The sequence below is a fragment of the Schistocerca americana genome, chromosome X (genome assembly GCF_021461395.2).
Source record: "Schistocerca americana isolate TAMUIC-IGC-003095 chromosome X, iqSchAmer2.1, whole genome shotgun sequence".
Lineage (NCBI taxonomy): Eukaryota > Metazoa > Arthropoda > Insecta > Orthoptera > Acrididae > Schistocerca > Schistocerca americana.
Window position 1 is genome coordinate 220,120,351 of NC_060130.1, and position 16,101 is coordinate 220,136,451.

Below are 16,101 nucleotides of genomic sequence, written 5' to 3' on the forward strand. Positions count from 1 at the left end.
CCAGTAACCATGCTAAATGCAATAATACCACATGAAAATTGGGTGCAGGATGGGGTCAACTGACAATGTCAGTGGATCTGAAGATGAAGAAAATGTGGGTGCTTGTTGCATGGGAACTCCACCTTTGAGGTCACTCAGGCACTGATAATTTCTTGAATCATCATGTCAAGGATGTATCATGATTATATCCACTGCAAAACAACTACCACCATCAAAATCAATAGCCATAGGCAACAACCTGGTAATGAGGCTCACCACTGAATATCACAAATCACAGCAGCAGCTGGATGGGCCACAGAGCAACAAGTCATTTCAAAATAAAATCCTGGCCTATGACAACCTATGAGCAGCTATATCATACAGAACCATGGTCTCACTATGGCATACAGAAGCCATCACTCCAGTTTTATAAATCTGCTCACCACTCCAGAGCACAGAGATTTTCAGGGATGAATGAACACCATCAGTGGACACTCAAAGGGTGGAAAGAGGATTTGGAGTGATGTTTCATAGTATACACTGGTACATCTGATGGTATGTTACTGATATATTTGAAACTAAATGAGATCATGGATACTGTTTGACAAGAGAAAACATTTCAGGCAGGGTGTGTGTTTATTTTCTTGTAAGTGTTTGCACTGGATGAAATGGTGCTCAGATACTGCTTGCAGTATCATGCTATTATAGTCCGATTCACAAATGATGGCAGTTCATGCACATCAAGGCATGGACAGGAATGACATTGTTGATGATTCCAAGTGACAGTTGCAGTACACGTATGCGCGTACTTTCTGCTTGAAGGAAGCGTATATCCTGCAAATTATGTCCCTCATTTGCTTATGCAGCATTTATCACTTACCACCACCATCAGTGATAACAGCTCACAACAAATTAAATAGAAATTCACTAAACAATTCGCTACAAGCACGTTTAATGCTCGCATTAGCTATGGCTTTCAGAGCAGAACATTCAGAACACTGCTGAATGCTCATTAGCTGTCGAGAGTATGCGTGACGTAGGTACCCATAACAAGCCTAAACTGAAATGCCATCGTTCATGACTCCAACTGTAGTGCGGGTGAGTGTGAACACACTGAGTGTAGTGTTGCCACATGTGTGTACTGCCAACTGTGTCAGCACAGGCCTACCTCTAGTGGCCACTTGTAGGAAGCACGCACATGGCACAGTCTTGACTGCTCCATCTAATGGTGACTCACACCTACACAGCTGCAGAGCAGTGCTGACTCATCCTCACTACATTCTTTTAGTTTTTACTGCTCACACCAGTTGTTCTGTGTATTGTTTATGTTGCACCTTCTGTGTGATTCTTTTATCTTGTTATGTATGGAGTCACGAGACTAATTTCCATTATTATTCAGAGGTTTATGAATAAACCCATATTTGTGTTACTTGAATAGGTTTTGTGTATTATTTAGTTACTACATGATTGACAAAGAGTTTGGAATGATTTCTGTGTGTGCAGTCCTTAAGTGCAGATTCATCAGGTTTAGTGATTATGGATGCCACGGTACTGGCCCTGATTGAACAGCTTATTTTGGTAGTGACCACTTTGTTGACTTCCATTAACAGACAGGTCTGTCCACCCACTTTTTCTCCATACAATGATTCAGCCAAGGATTGGGAAGCTTACGAAAAAAGTCACATACAGCATTTTTTGGCTTTCAGTGTGACAAACTCAAATTTGTGCAAATCCATTATTCCTCTTGTGGATTCTACCCAATGTGTATCAATTACTGTGTCAGCTTGCCCATTTACAAGAACTGGCAGCTCTTAGTTCTGATCACATGTGCAGTTTATTGTCCAACTACTATTGCAAATGAATACATGTCATAGTGGTGCAAGCTGAATTCCACCAATGCTGCAAGAAACCAAACCAGTCGTACAGGGCCTGGGCAGCTGAACCTCACAGCCTTAGCAATAACTGCCAATTTGTTACTGATGCCCATAATGACTCTTATGCAGAGGCTATGGTTTGTGATGCAATTATCTGTCTAGCTATGGATAAGGAAGTGCACCAGAAGGCTTTATTGTGTGAAAAAGCCCTGTTGGCAGAAGTTTTGCAAATAGCAGAATTTTTTGTGGTTTCTTGGGCAGCAGGTGACCAAATTGAAGCATGGGGCAATGTGGCAATAGCGTCACAAGATGTGCTCACTAAGATGACAGATAATTTGCACAAGGAAGTGGCAGTGGTGACCAGTAAACATGTGGGCTCAGTGTCCAGTAGACCAAGGCCAGCACAAGCAGCTGCGACAACCACAGTGTTATCTGTTTCCATTTTGTCCTTTCTGTTTTGTTCAGCATGAATGTTTGGCATGCCATAAGTGTTGGGCTACTTTTAATTCTTGCCAGAAGAAAGGCCAAACTGTCTCCATGCATTGTTTGCTGAAGGTTGCTCAGGATATGGATGTAAACTGTGTGACTCCAGTGCTTCTGACTTCTCCCAAGTTGTTTACAGAGTAAAGTGTTTTTCACATAGTGCTCTGGTTGCAGATTGACGTAGGCGCTGCAGTGATGCTATTGAATTATAAAACCTGTGTGACTTTAGGCTCGCTACCCTTGACACCAGTCATGCAGAAGCTGGTCAGTTATAGCAAACATAACATTGCAGTTTTGGGACAATTTATGATATCTGCCTCTTACAAGTCAGTGATTTGTTCCATTACATGTTTGGTGGTTGTTGATACTGATGTTGAGAACTTGTTTGGGATGGAAGTATTTCAGGCTTTTGGATTTTCTATCACCAACGCAGTCACCTTGTATCCAATCAGGTATCATATTCTCAACTGAAAACACTGTGTGGGGAGTTTTCAGACTTGTTTTCTGAAGGTATATGGTGTGCTGCAAATTTTTCTGCTCATATTTCTTTGAAATCCATGGCTTGGCCTTGTTTTTGTTGAGCACATCCTAATTCCTGTTGCCCCAAAGGATCAAGTGAAAGCAGAATTGGACAGACTTCAGACTCTAGAGGTGGTGCAACCTGTTATGGCTAGTGAATGGTCATCTCTGCTGGTTGTTGTTTGGAAACTGTTGTAAAAACTTTGCCTCTGTAGCAACTTCAGTACTGCTTCAGTACTGCTGTCAACACATAGTCAATTATGGATATGTATTCTCTCCCATACCAGGAGGAGCTATTGTCAAAAATATCGGGTGGCCAGCAATTTTCTAAAACTGATTTGTCTGAAGCTTATCTGCAGGTTCTTGTGGGTGAAGAGTCTCAAAGAGTGCTGGTTTTTAATACTTCTTTTGGTCTTTGTGAATACTGACATCTTTCTTTTGGTGTGACTAGCACCCCTACTATTTTCCCACGACTTTTAGAGCAACTGATTGTGTCTGCCCCATGTTACATTAATTATCTGGGTGATATTGTTGTCATGGCCTCCTCCATGGTTGAGCACTTGAAAAATTTGCAAACTTTGTTTTCTGTCTCACAGTCCACAGGCTTATGGTGGAACCTCGTGAAATCTCAGTTTTCTCAACCTTCTATTGTTTATATAGGGTTCAAGGTCTTGTGGGACCACATCTCCACTGCTATATCTGTGCCTCGCTCCTTGTCCACAAAGAAGCTTCAGGCTTTCCTAGGGAAGACAGGTTTCTACCAAAAATTCCTGCCAGGGTGGCCTAGTTGGCCCACTCATAGCATGCCTGGTTACACAAAAATGTACCTTTTTGCTGGAGCCAGAACTGTGAACGTGCTCTTCAAACATTGAAATCCAAACTACTCTCAGCCCCTCATTTAGCTATGTTCTCTCTGAACCAGCATATAGTTTTGTTGATTGACACCTAATAGCATGGCATCAGTGTGGTCCTAACACACCGATATGCTGACGGCTCTGAACGACCTATTGCTTTTTCCTTTAAATCTCTCACTCCAACCCAGAGATGTTACTCTCAGGTAGAAAACAAGGCTCTTGCAATATATATTTCATGTTTTTGTGAATTTCACAAAGTTTCACTTATTACTGATCATAAACCCTTGATTTCCTCATTTAACCTTACACTTCCTTGCCTGATAAGGCACCACATTGCCCACAACGGTGGACACTGTTCTTGTCTAACTACAATCATGAACTCCTTTTTCAACCTACATCGAAACATGCCAATGTAGATGCCTTGTCCCACCTTTGTCCCAACTTTGATCATGAAAAATTGCTTTTCTTCCATCTTGATACTGAAACACAAGCCACAGTTGAGGATTTCCCAATTACTAGCTCATGCATAACAACTGCCATTGCCACTGGCCCAGTTCTCCACCAGGTGGTTTGGTTTTTTCCAACAGGGTTCTCGAGATAAGCTGCCAGGTCAGGAATCGGATCCCTGTACAAGTATCTTTCCTTGTGATATCATCTCTCTACTTTTGACGCTGTTTTGCTGTCGTCCATGGAAAACCTTTCTGCAAGAGTAGTCACTCCCACCACATTCTGGCATGAGGTTCACCAGGGCCATTGGCGAATTTTTCACACTACACTCTTAGCTAGGAACATGTTTTTGGGCCAGGGATTGACTATTGACTTTTGGTTGTGGATGCATTTTCCTGCTTTCCTTACATTCTCAGGAGTGTGTTGAAACTGGCTGAGGTCACAGTTCATAAGATTTTGAGGCTTTTTTTCTATTGAGAGGTTGCCTTGTACCTTAGATTCTGATAATGGGCCCCAGTTCACTTCTTACACCTTCCAATTGTTTTATTCCAGTCATAGCATTCGTCATGTTACGGCTCCACCATTCCAACCCCAATCAAATGGCGAGTTGGAATGACATTCAAGGCCAAAATCAAAAAGTCTGTTGTGAATTCTCCACCAGATGACGCCCTTCACCATTTTCTGAGTACATATTGCTTCACACCTATGAGGGAACAGGGCCCGGCTGAGTTGCTTCACGGCCAGCAGCCACATACAGTCCTCCATCTCCTTTGGGCTGTGCTGCACCTGCCACGACTGGGTTCATCTGGACCCTTCATGCTGAGATTGCTGGTGTGGGCTCAAGGGGTTGGTTGATGATATCTTTGTGATGTTCATATAGCCAACAGGCTGGTGGTGCACCACTTTCATCAGTTGTGTCCCCACTTACCACCAGAAGCTATCGATTTGTGGGTGTGGCCCCCATGGCTGCAGCTCACCCCACCACCCTCCACCTCAAGCCTGTTATTGCCTGCTGTGGAGGCACCCCTGTCCTGTTGGTTGCCTCCTCCAGGTGTGGTGTCCTGGGGTTCCAGCTATCCAGCACTTGGTGCTGGTCTGTATCTGGGCCTCCAGCCCATTGAAGCAAGCTGCTGTTCCAGTCAGGCCACCTCCACCAGCCCCCTCAAAAGCATCACCTCAGCCATTTTCACCAGTGGATTCAGCCCCATCCTCTCCACACTGGGACCTGCCTGCTGATGATGATGATGGAGAGATGGCGATGGCACCCTCCTCCCACGTGCTGTTGTCGGGCACCATGCGGGCACGACGCTCTTGGGCATGCCCAAATCTCTGCACATTCCAGCCCTATGCTCTGGTGCCTGCCCAGCAGACTATCCCACCCCCAACATTGGCACCAGATGCCAGTGCTCTTTATCTGATGGAGGTGTCTCTCATTGGGCCACTGTCACTTCCTCTGTTGCCTGGGCACCCTCTTTGCAGGAGAGGTGCACATCTCTCTGCTACTGGTGTGTGTATGTGTGAGTGTGTGTGTGTGTGTGTGTGTGTGTGTGTATACTTAAATCAACTGCCTACTTTATCAGCTGGCTGGCCACTAGAGGTTGCCTGCAGGAAGCATGCACACAGCAAGATCTCTGCTGCTCCGTATACTGGCAACTCATACATATATACACACGGAGCAGTGCTGACTCACCCTCATTATTTTCTGTGCATCACTTGTTGTGTTGCACCCTCTGCATGATTCTTTTGTCTTGTTACGTGGGAAGCCATGTTCAAGTTACTTGGATTGGTTTTGTGTATTACTTGGTTACTACAGATATATCTTCCATCATGTCTCACTAGTGATGTCATGCATCTTGTTGACTACAGGCAGAGACTCACCAGTTTTGTTGTACCAGTCTCCACAGCCTATCCGGGACACAGGCAGTATCTCGAGGACAATTGTGTTTCCACGCAGCAAATTTGAAACTTCAGCTGCTGTCATGCTGCTGCCTTCGATTCGTGTGTCTGCGACGGCCAATATCCTGTCCCCCACATGCAGAGCTCCACACCTGAGAACAGACAACAGCTATGTGTACTGCAACCATGTGGAAATATACATTTAACATACCCACAGTCGCCGGCCGGTGTGGACGTGCGGTTAAAGGCGCTTCAGTCTGGAACCACGTGACCGCTACGGCCGCAGGTTCGAATCCTGCCTCGGGCATGGATGTGTGTGTTGTCCTTAGGTTAGTTAGGTTTAATTAGTTCTAAGTTCTAGGCGACTGATGACCTCAGAAGTTAAGTCGCATAGTTCTCAGAGCCATTTGAACCATACCCACAGTTGGTGCAAATTACAGTACTTTACTTGAAGGTTTAATCAGAAATGATTGAGTTTTATTTCATATTTTACCTACTGTGACATAAAGCAATGGTCAAATGCACAGGATAATAAAATATCATGAGGGGCGGTCCCACCACAATGGGACCATGGAATGGTTCCTTTCAAAAGTACTCACTATATGTGTTAAGAAATTTACCCCACTGGGAAAGAGGTGATCAGTTCCTGTTTCATAGAGCATGGTTGGCTGCTGCCAGATCGACACTTCCTCATCTGACTAAAACCAATGTCCATGCACATCTTTCTTCACGTTGCCAAAGATGTGAAAATCACAGATTTGGACTGTGTGGAATGTTTCCAATCAAATCGCTGAAGTTTAGCCTTCAATTATCATTGTGGGGTCAGACATTATTGTGCAACAGGACGATTCATCTGACAGCAATCTTGGGAGTTCTGACTTCATGGCACATCACAGCATCTGCAAAGAGTCTTCATAGTGGTGTGCACTGATTGTGGTTCTGTGCTCAAGGAACTTGGTAAGCAGAGGGCCCCTGCAGTTGAAGGGGTTCATCATGACCTTACCAGAACTTGTATGAACAGCTTTGGATTTTTTTGGTGGGGAGAAATGTGGGATATTTCCACTTTTGGCTCTGCTGTTTGAATTCAGGCTGTCAGACAGAATCATCCTGTTGCACGATATTGCCTGTCCCCACATTATTGCTTATTGGATGAATGGTATGCTTCAGCGATTGGGTTCGGAAACAGTGCAACATCTTCAGTACAGCCCAGATCTTTCACCATGTGATATTCACATCTTCAACAACCTGAAGAAAGATGTAGATCAATGTCAATTTCAGTCAGACAAGTAAGTGCAAGAGTAGGTGTGGTTGTGGATCTGTCAGTGGCTGACCATATCCTACAGAACAGGGACTGATCATCTGGTCCCATTGTGGCAGGTGTTCAGTTTTCATTTGAATGCCCCTTACGTGTATCCATTTAGTGAAGTCATAAAGGGCTGCAATAAAAACCTTGACATTTTGTTACATTGAATGAAACAAACTCTGAACGTCCATGACAAAGATATTTCCACTAAGTTTTTTCTGAGTTCAGAATGCATCTGTATTAGCAAATAGATGTGTATTATGAGTGAGTCATAATGTGACAGCTTGAACAAGCTCCATAATTTAGATAATCTGTGATGCTCAATGGCACCAATACCACATGAGATGAATCTTTACAGCCCACCACTGACATGACAATGAAATCAGTTTGTGCTGATGTCACAAATCATTTTCAGAGGCAGTTTTTCCACATAACATGTATTGTATGGGCTCTGTGATGTCAGGGTCTGAACAAGCAGTTCTGAGTTTTTCAGGGAAAAACAAACAATTAGCAGTTTTTTTTACTGAAAATAGTAATACTGTTTAGGATTATGTTTGCACAACTGGGCGGTATTTTTAAGCACTGGAAATAACAGATCACTGACATGAAGTAGCGAGTATTTTTGAATTTTGAAGAATACATTGCTGGTAATTGTGCTCCATTAAACTGCATTTAATGTACAACAGATTAACACAAGATTTCTATTTATTCATAGATGTTCCAATCTACTCTGATATGCTGTGTATTATTATGAAGTTCATACAATTGTTAACAGAGATTGATTCTTTCATACTGTTGAGAAAAAACAAGCCCAAAAGTCATTTGTTTACAGTACCTTGCACCTATTAAATTAGGCCATTAAAAACAGTTATTTAACCAGAATACTCCCAAAAATGGGCAGTTATTCCTTTCCAGAATGAATTTTCCCTCTACAATGGATTGTGCACTGATATGAAACTCCCTGGTGGATTAAAATAGTGTGCTGAACTGAGATTTGAAATCAGGACCTTTACCTTTCATGGACAAGAGCTCTGCCAAGAGCTCCCTCTCTCTGCATTTAATGTATAACAAATTAACACAAGATTTTTATTTACTCATAGATGTTCCATTCTACTCCGATATGCTGTATATTATTATGAAGTTGCACTGTACTATATTGTCAACATAGATTGCTTCTCTCATACTGTTAACAAAAAACAAACCTAGAAGCCATTTTTTTACAGAACCTTGCACCTATTAAATTAGGCCATTAAAAAAGAAACAGTTATTTAACCAGAATGCTGAACTTCGGTGATCAGACGGGAACACTGCGGCAAGGCCATTGCCATCTCTATGGAAGACATGCTCCAATGTATCACTGCCCAGCAGCAAGCTGCCGCAGAACAACAGCAGGCTCTCACCACCACTCTAAATCAAGTGGCACCTTTGTGTTCGCTGCAGGTTACTCTTCCATCAGCATTTATCATATGATTTCCAGCATATGATAAATTGGCTGAAGGTTGAGACTCCTACAAGACACGATTATGCCAACATTTTCAGGTTTTTCACATGGGCGATGCGAACCTGTGTAGGGTTTTCTTTCTTTTCTCGCTTTCGCTGCACACTTATCAGTTGTTGTGCCAACTTGCGCCTTTGCAAGAATCGATCGGCTTATCATTTGATGAAATGTACAACCTTTTCTCAACCTATTACCGTGACAGAACGCATGTTCTTGCAACGTGTGTAGAATTTCACCGTTGTCAGAAATTCCTAGTCCAATCTTACAAATCCTGGACTGCAGAATTCCACAGGTTGAACCATCATTGTAAATTTGTCAGTAGTACCCATCCCAAATCCTATGCTGATCACATGGTATTTGATGTTATAATTCATCTGGCCCCAGACAGGGAAGTCTGCGAAAAGGCACTTCAATGTGAGAATCCGAAGTTTACAGATTTGCTCAATATAGCACAGTCCTTTGAAGTGTAACGGGCTACAGGCGATCAGATTTCTGCGGGGGTGGGGGTGGGGGGACAACGTCGGGGGGAGGGGGGGGGGTGGAGGTATTAGAAGTTGCTCAGTCAACCCGTGCTAGGCACGCTGCAAGTGTTCAGGATGACAAGCCGTTGCAGCAGTACAGCCTTTGACTCAGTGTCATGTAGAGCAGAGATGGATACGGCCACAGCTCCAGCAGGTCATGTCACAACAATCCTTCTATCTTGCCCGTACTGCTTCGTCTAACACGAGTGTGCTGTGTGCCCTGAGAGTTGGTCTGTTTGCAACAAGTGCCAAAAGAATGAGCAAATTGCATTGGTGTGTAACTCCTTTTCAAACGCGGTGGATACAGTAGTACCAATGAGCATAAAATTTGCTTCTACAATGATTGTTTCCCTGAACAAATTGACTCGTATGTGTTTAACAAACCGCTAAAAATGCAAGTGGCCACGGGAGCTGCAGTGATTTTAGTAAACATACCAACGTACGTGCACTTGGGCTCCCCTCCCTTCACACAGGATTCATGGAAGCTGGTTAGTTACAATAAACAGCCGATTTCAATTCTAGGTCAGTTCTCCGCTCCTGTTTCCGACAAATCTGATGTTCACCATCTCACTTTTCTTGTTGTGGATCATTCCTATACCGCAGACCTGTTTGGGTTAGATGCATTTAACACTTTCGGTTTCTCCTTTGCTAATGTCATAACATTAGTGTCAGATGAATTCTACCAGCAACTGGAGTCCTTCTGCTCTGAGTTTTCGTCCCTGTTTTCCCCTGGGCTCGGATGTGCTACCAGTTTTCAGGCCCACATTACCATCAAAGAGTCCGCCCGCCCACGTTTTTTTGGGGCGCGGCAGGTGCTTGTCGTATTGCACGACTCTTTCAAGGCCGAATTAGACCGTTTGACGTAGCTCGATGTCATTCGGCCTCTTTCTTCTTCTTCTTCTTCTTCTTCTTCTTTCTATACCGCTGGTCACCTTTAAGAAGCCGACGGGTGAGCTTCGCCTCTGTGACGACGTCAGTGTCACGATTAACACTTTCGCTGCAGCTGACGCTGATAAGACTCACAACAAGCCACGAGCCAGTGCTGATGACGCTTATAAGCGTCCGCGCTCACTGTCGGATTACTCAGTCTAGTTGCAGCGTCAAAGCTAGCATCAAAGCGTGTAAACTTTTATTTTGCGTGGTCAGTTATCGAATGTATATTGCTCGTAATGGCGGCTAATGAAACGACACCTGGACGTTCCAATGTGAAACGGAGCAGGAAAAGTGTTAAATTTAAATTGACAGAGGAACAGTTACTTAGTGTACTAGACGACAGCGATTTTCTGTGTAGTGCGGACGAGGCATACCACGGAGATTGTCATTTAGAGGCTGCAGAAGAATTGCAGAGTGATGATAGCGTGGAAACACAGCTTTCGAGTCTGTTTCGTGACGGTTCCGAATCTGACGATACGTATCACGACGATTGTGTGGAAATCGACGACGAAAAAGAGTCCGACCTGTTACACGGAGATAATCCAGGTGATTCCTGGCATAAAGAACCACATAATATGCAAGCGCACTGATACACCATACGAGTGTACAACCTGCCCAGACAAACCTGGATACTGCTTGAACTGCTGTAAAATTTACCATAAGTAGCAAAAACGCGATAATATCGGGGAAATTCCGATTATCAAAGACAACTTCTTTTATTTCTTTTGACATTGCATGGTTTCTTTTTATGACGTGAAAGTTTTTTTCACGAGTACTCAGAAAATGAGGTTTCCTTTTGTGTTAAGTCGACTTATTTCTTATTGCGTTGTAAAGCGTTCACTTCAGCTTTTTTGCGAAAGAATTTGTTGTGCTAAATTTGTTTTAATAGCACGGCAGTTGAAGTGATGGGGGACACGAGAGAAGCCTCCACGTAGGGTGTGTTTCACTTACTAATTTCTACACATCCGGGCGTCCCCTGGGCGTCTATGATAAATGTAGACAGCTAATTCTCTCATACCAGGAGCAAACATGCTACTAAATTGACGACCTCTATCAGAGTCAATCTTAAAAATGCGCATATGAAGTAAATATAATTTCAAATGAATCCAGTTTCCTTTTTTTTCCTTCTTAAGAATTTGCGTTTTGGAATCCAAATTTTTCCTGAATGCAGTGGATTTGTTGCTTGTTTGAATTGTATTTTTTGTTACGTTATCAACAAATCACGAACATTTGAGTGACGCCTGTGACCCCTATAAGTGTCAGACAGCAAACAGACTTTAAAACACGACCACAGTACAGTCGAAGCTTATTTGAAGTAATGCATCTAAGGTGTCATCATTAAGTCAGTATAGAACATGATCCTACAGATCTTACAAGGTCTTGACGTCAGCATATAGCTCAGGTGTGCTTAGGAGCGTCGGCTCCGAGCGGTACCTGCCGTTTCAGAGCGTTACCGGCCCGCACTCGCACGTTGACGGGCCGCACTGGAGAGTTGCGCGCCTGCAGCGATGCCGCAGCGAAAGGGTTAATGCACAGTCTGTGACAGATACATACCCTTTGCGCTGCCCTGACGAGTTGCTCGCAAATTTACCAGGCAGCCTCTACTTTTCGAAGATTGATTTGATGGAAGCGTACCTCCAGCTGCCCTTGGATACCCCCTTCGGCCTATGCCAGTATCAGTGCTTGTCTTTTGGCATCGCTAGCGTGCCCGCAATTTTTCAGCGTTTTTTAGAACAGCTGACAGTCTCTGTGCCTGACTGCATTAATTATCTCGACTATATCACTGTTTCGCGTTCTTTCACCGAGGACCACCTAAGAAATCTCCGATCGTTGTTTTGTGTTTTGCAGTCTGTGGGTCTCAAGTGCAATCTTGCCAAATCTCAATTTTTTCAGCTGTCAATTGAGTATCCTGGTTTCGTGGTTTCTCACACAGGAGTCAAGCAGTTGGGTCACCATGTTCAGGTGATTGCGGCTTTGCCGTAGCCGACCTCCGTTAAGGAACTGCATACATTTCATGGTAAACTTGCGTACTTCCATAAGTTTTTACCTGACGCGTCCACAGTTGCTCAGCCCCTGCACGCGCTTTTGCCTTTTTCCTCGTCCCCATCTTGTAACAGAGCGTTTGGTTTGCTTAAATCTAAGCTTCAATCTGGCCCGTGTGTGGCCACTTTTTAGCCGGGTCAGCATTTCATGTTGGCTACAGGTGCCTCTCAGTATGGTCTTGGTACGGTGTTGGCGCACGAATACATGGACGTGTATTAATGACCCACTGCTTATGCTTCTGAGACCTTAACTCCCGCTCCGCAGCGGTATTCTCAGATTGAAAAGGTGGCTTTAGCGATTGTGTTTGTCTCAAGAAATTTCATGTCGTCTTGTATGTTTCTAAGTTAAATTTAATCACGAATCACAAGCCGTTGGTTGCTCTTTTTAACCCTTTGGTTTCTGTGGCGGACAAGGCTGCATGACATTTGCAGCAGAGGGTTCTCTTCCTCTTCCGTTATCATTATTAGATCCATTACTGGCCGACAGCACAACCCGCCAATGCCAATGCCTTATCTCGCCTTCTGATCGAGCCGGACCCGGCGTTCAGCCTGGACGGGTTGCTTTGTTTGTATTTAGATATGTAGAACCAGAATGCAGCTGATGGTTTTTCCATCACTAAGTGCCATGATAGCATTGGCCACATCCGCGGATCATGTATTTAGTTGAATCCTCTCTTGCGCAGCATGGTTTGGTGGAAAAACCCCAGGCCATGCCTCAGATCAAGCTTCTCCCTCCAACACCACCTTTCTCTGTTTGACAGGGTTCTTTTGTTAGATACAGAGAATGGTGCTCCCTGGGTTGTGATTCCCTCTTCCTTACGCCCTAATGTACTGCAACCTCCGCATGTCAGTCATTGGGGGACTTCTGGCACCAAAGCTTCGGCTCACCAGCATATGTATGGGCCGGTCATAGATGGGAACATTACACGAATTGCACTCACTGTGTTCAGCAACAGGTAGCCTTACGGGCATCTTTTTTCCCTTGAACAACGCCGCAGCACCTGCGGGAGCATCTACATGTCGATTTTGCTGGGACATTTCTAAATCAGTATTCTCTCATTGTAGTGGACGTCTGTTACAAGTTTCCCTGCATGGTGCATTGTCAGTCCACATCCATGGTGGCCCTGTGTAAGATTTTTGCAACTGAGGGATTTCCATATACCGTGGTTACCGATAATGGCCCCCAGTTTGTTTCTAAATAATTTGAATCTTACTGTCAGGGTTGTCGTTTTCGCCATCTCACAGCTCCACCATTTCATCCTTGATCTAATGGTGGTGCCGAATGCATGGTTTGGACATTTAAAACTCAGATGTGGAGGTCTGTATCTGACAGGTCCTCTGAAGCTGCTTTAGGCCATTTTTTGAGTTCGTATAGTTTCATTCCAGTGGGGAACAAGAGCCCGGTGGAGCTGTTACACGGACGCCAACCACGTAACCCCCTTCAATGCCACATCCACTGGCAGTGCCACCTCCATGACTGTTCTGGCCATGTGCGCCTGTCTGGGCTCATGGTTTCGGCCACTGACTGAACTGGGTTCCTGCAATCACTAACATCGCTGGGGTTGGTGCTTGTGCACTGTCTGCACTCCTGATGAGCGGATGTTGTGTCGCTTCGACCAGCTGAGGCTGTGGACTGCAGAGTCTGTTCCAGAGGGCCCACCACATCCTTTCTACTGCCGCCGCCAATGCCTGCGCCTGTGTCGCAGATGGTCTGGTTCGTACCACAACACTGCATGGCATATCACTTTCTGGGGTTCCTGCCTCTGCCCCCACTCTCCAACAGCTGTCGCCAGTGCAGTTCCCACTCATCTTAAGTCACAATCACTGCTGCCTCCATTGCTAAATCCTGTGCGGCTGTTGTCTCTGATGTCCCCATTGATGCCTCCAGCACCAACTGCTGACCTCGATTTGGACCTGGCTATTGAGATGCCATCCCCCATCCTGCCCTATGGCCTCTCACAAGAGGGGGGGTGGCCTGCCCCATGCTGCAGCAGCCGCCATCATTGGGCAATGAAATTGACATCAGTGGTGTCATTGGTGTTTTCCGTGACTCGTAATACATCTTTCTTTGTGCCTAGAGTTTATATATGTAAGTGGTTTTCTCCCCTCCTAGAAGGGAGGAGTGATGTACCTTCACTCATGATGCATGTGATTGCAGAGATCATGTGTCCATACATTACACAGGCGCGCTTATAGAGGCCCCTGGTGCCCTCTGGTGACTTGCCAAAGAAGCAGTATTATTTAAATGCTTGTACACGAATGCTTGGGCTATTATGTAACCTGTATGACTGTTGTCCAGTCAATGTGTTCAGTGCTATGCACGACCTGTACTTCATTGTATTTGCATATTGCTCTATAAAATACTATGTTCCATAAATCGTGTTTGTTCTTGCTATAGCAAAACCATTTTTAATATCTTTAGCGTTTTCTTTGAAAACAGTAGCATTCAAAACGTGATTGCCAATGCAGCATCAAGTTCACCAGTGAAATTTGTGAGACTGTGGAAAATTCCTGGATTTGATGAGTCATTGCGTCATTGTGAGCATGAAGTGTGGCCTAAGAATGAGTTTAACCCATAACTCGAGAGGTGACTTTTCTATAACGTATACCATGAGGTGTGGTCTCTCGGACCCCTATGTTTAAACCGAGATTTAAGGCAAAAATCATTTAAAATTTTTAATTAATGCTGTTGTTGTTGTTGTGGTCTTCAGTCCTGAGACTGGTTTGATGAAGCTCTCTATGCTACTCTATCCTGTGCAAGCTTCTTCATCTCCCAGTACCTACTGCAACCTACATCCCTCTGAATCTGCTTAGTGTATTCGTCTCTTGGTCTACCCCTACGATTTTTAACCTACACGCTGCCCTCCAATACTAAATTGGTGATCCCTTGATGCCTCAGAACATGTCCTACCAAGCGATCCCTTCTTCTAGTCAAATTGTGCCACAAACTTCTCTTCTCCCCAATTCTATTCAATACCTCCTCATTAGTTATGTGATCTACCCATCTAATCTTCAGCATTCTTCTGTAGCACCACATTTCGAAAGCTTCTATTCTCTTCTTGTCTAAACTATTTATCGTCCCTGTTTCACTTCCATACATGGCTACACTCCATAAAAATACTTTCAGAAACGACTTCCTGGCACTCAAATCTATACTCGATGTTAACAAATTTCTCTTCTTCAGAAACGCTTTCCTTGCCATTGCCAGTCTACATTTTATATCCTCTCTACTTCGACTATCATCAGTTATTTTGCTCCCCATATAGCAAAACTCATTTACTACTTTAAGTGGCTCATTTTGTAATATAATTCCCTCGGCATCACCCGACTTAATTCGACTACATTCCATTATCCTCGTTTTGCTTTTGTTGATGTTCATCTTATATCCTCCTTTCAAGACACTATCCATTCCTTTCAACTGATATTCCAAGTCCTTTGCTGTCTCTGACAGAATTACAACGTCATCGGGGAACCTCAAAGTTCTTATTTCTTTTCCATGGATTTTAATACCTACTCCGATTTTTTCATTTCTTTCCTTCACTGCTTGCTCAATATACAGATTGAATAACATCGGGGAGAGGCTACAACCCTGTCTCACTCCCTTCCCAACTACTGCTTCCCTTTCATGCCCCTCGACTCTTATAACTGCCATCTGGTTTCTGTACAAAATGTAAATAGCCTTTTGCTCCCTGCATTTGACCCCCGCCACCTTCAGAACTTGAAAGAATGTATTCCAGTCAACATTGTCAAAA

At 44.2% G+C, this 16,101-nt stretch overlaps 1 protein-coding gene across 1 annotated transcript in view; it reads right to left on the bottom strand.

The window, feature by feature from the left end:
- Positions 1-16,101, bottom strand: part of LOC124556461 (glutamate receptor-interacting protein 1) — a 615,250-nt gene that overhangs the window by 206,006 nt on the left and 393,143 nt on the right. The window contains exon 6 of the mRNA XM_047130411.1: positions 6,035-6,204. Coding sequence (XP_046986367.1) covers positions 6,035-6,204 — 170 coding nt within the window. The remainder of the gene's footprint in view (positions 1-6,034; positions 6,205-16,101) is intronic.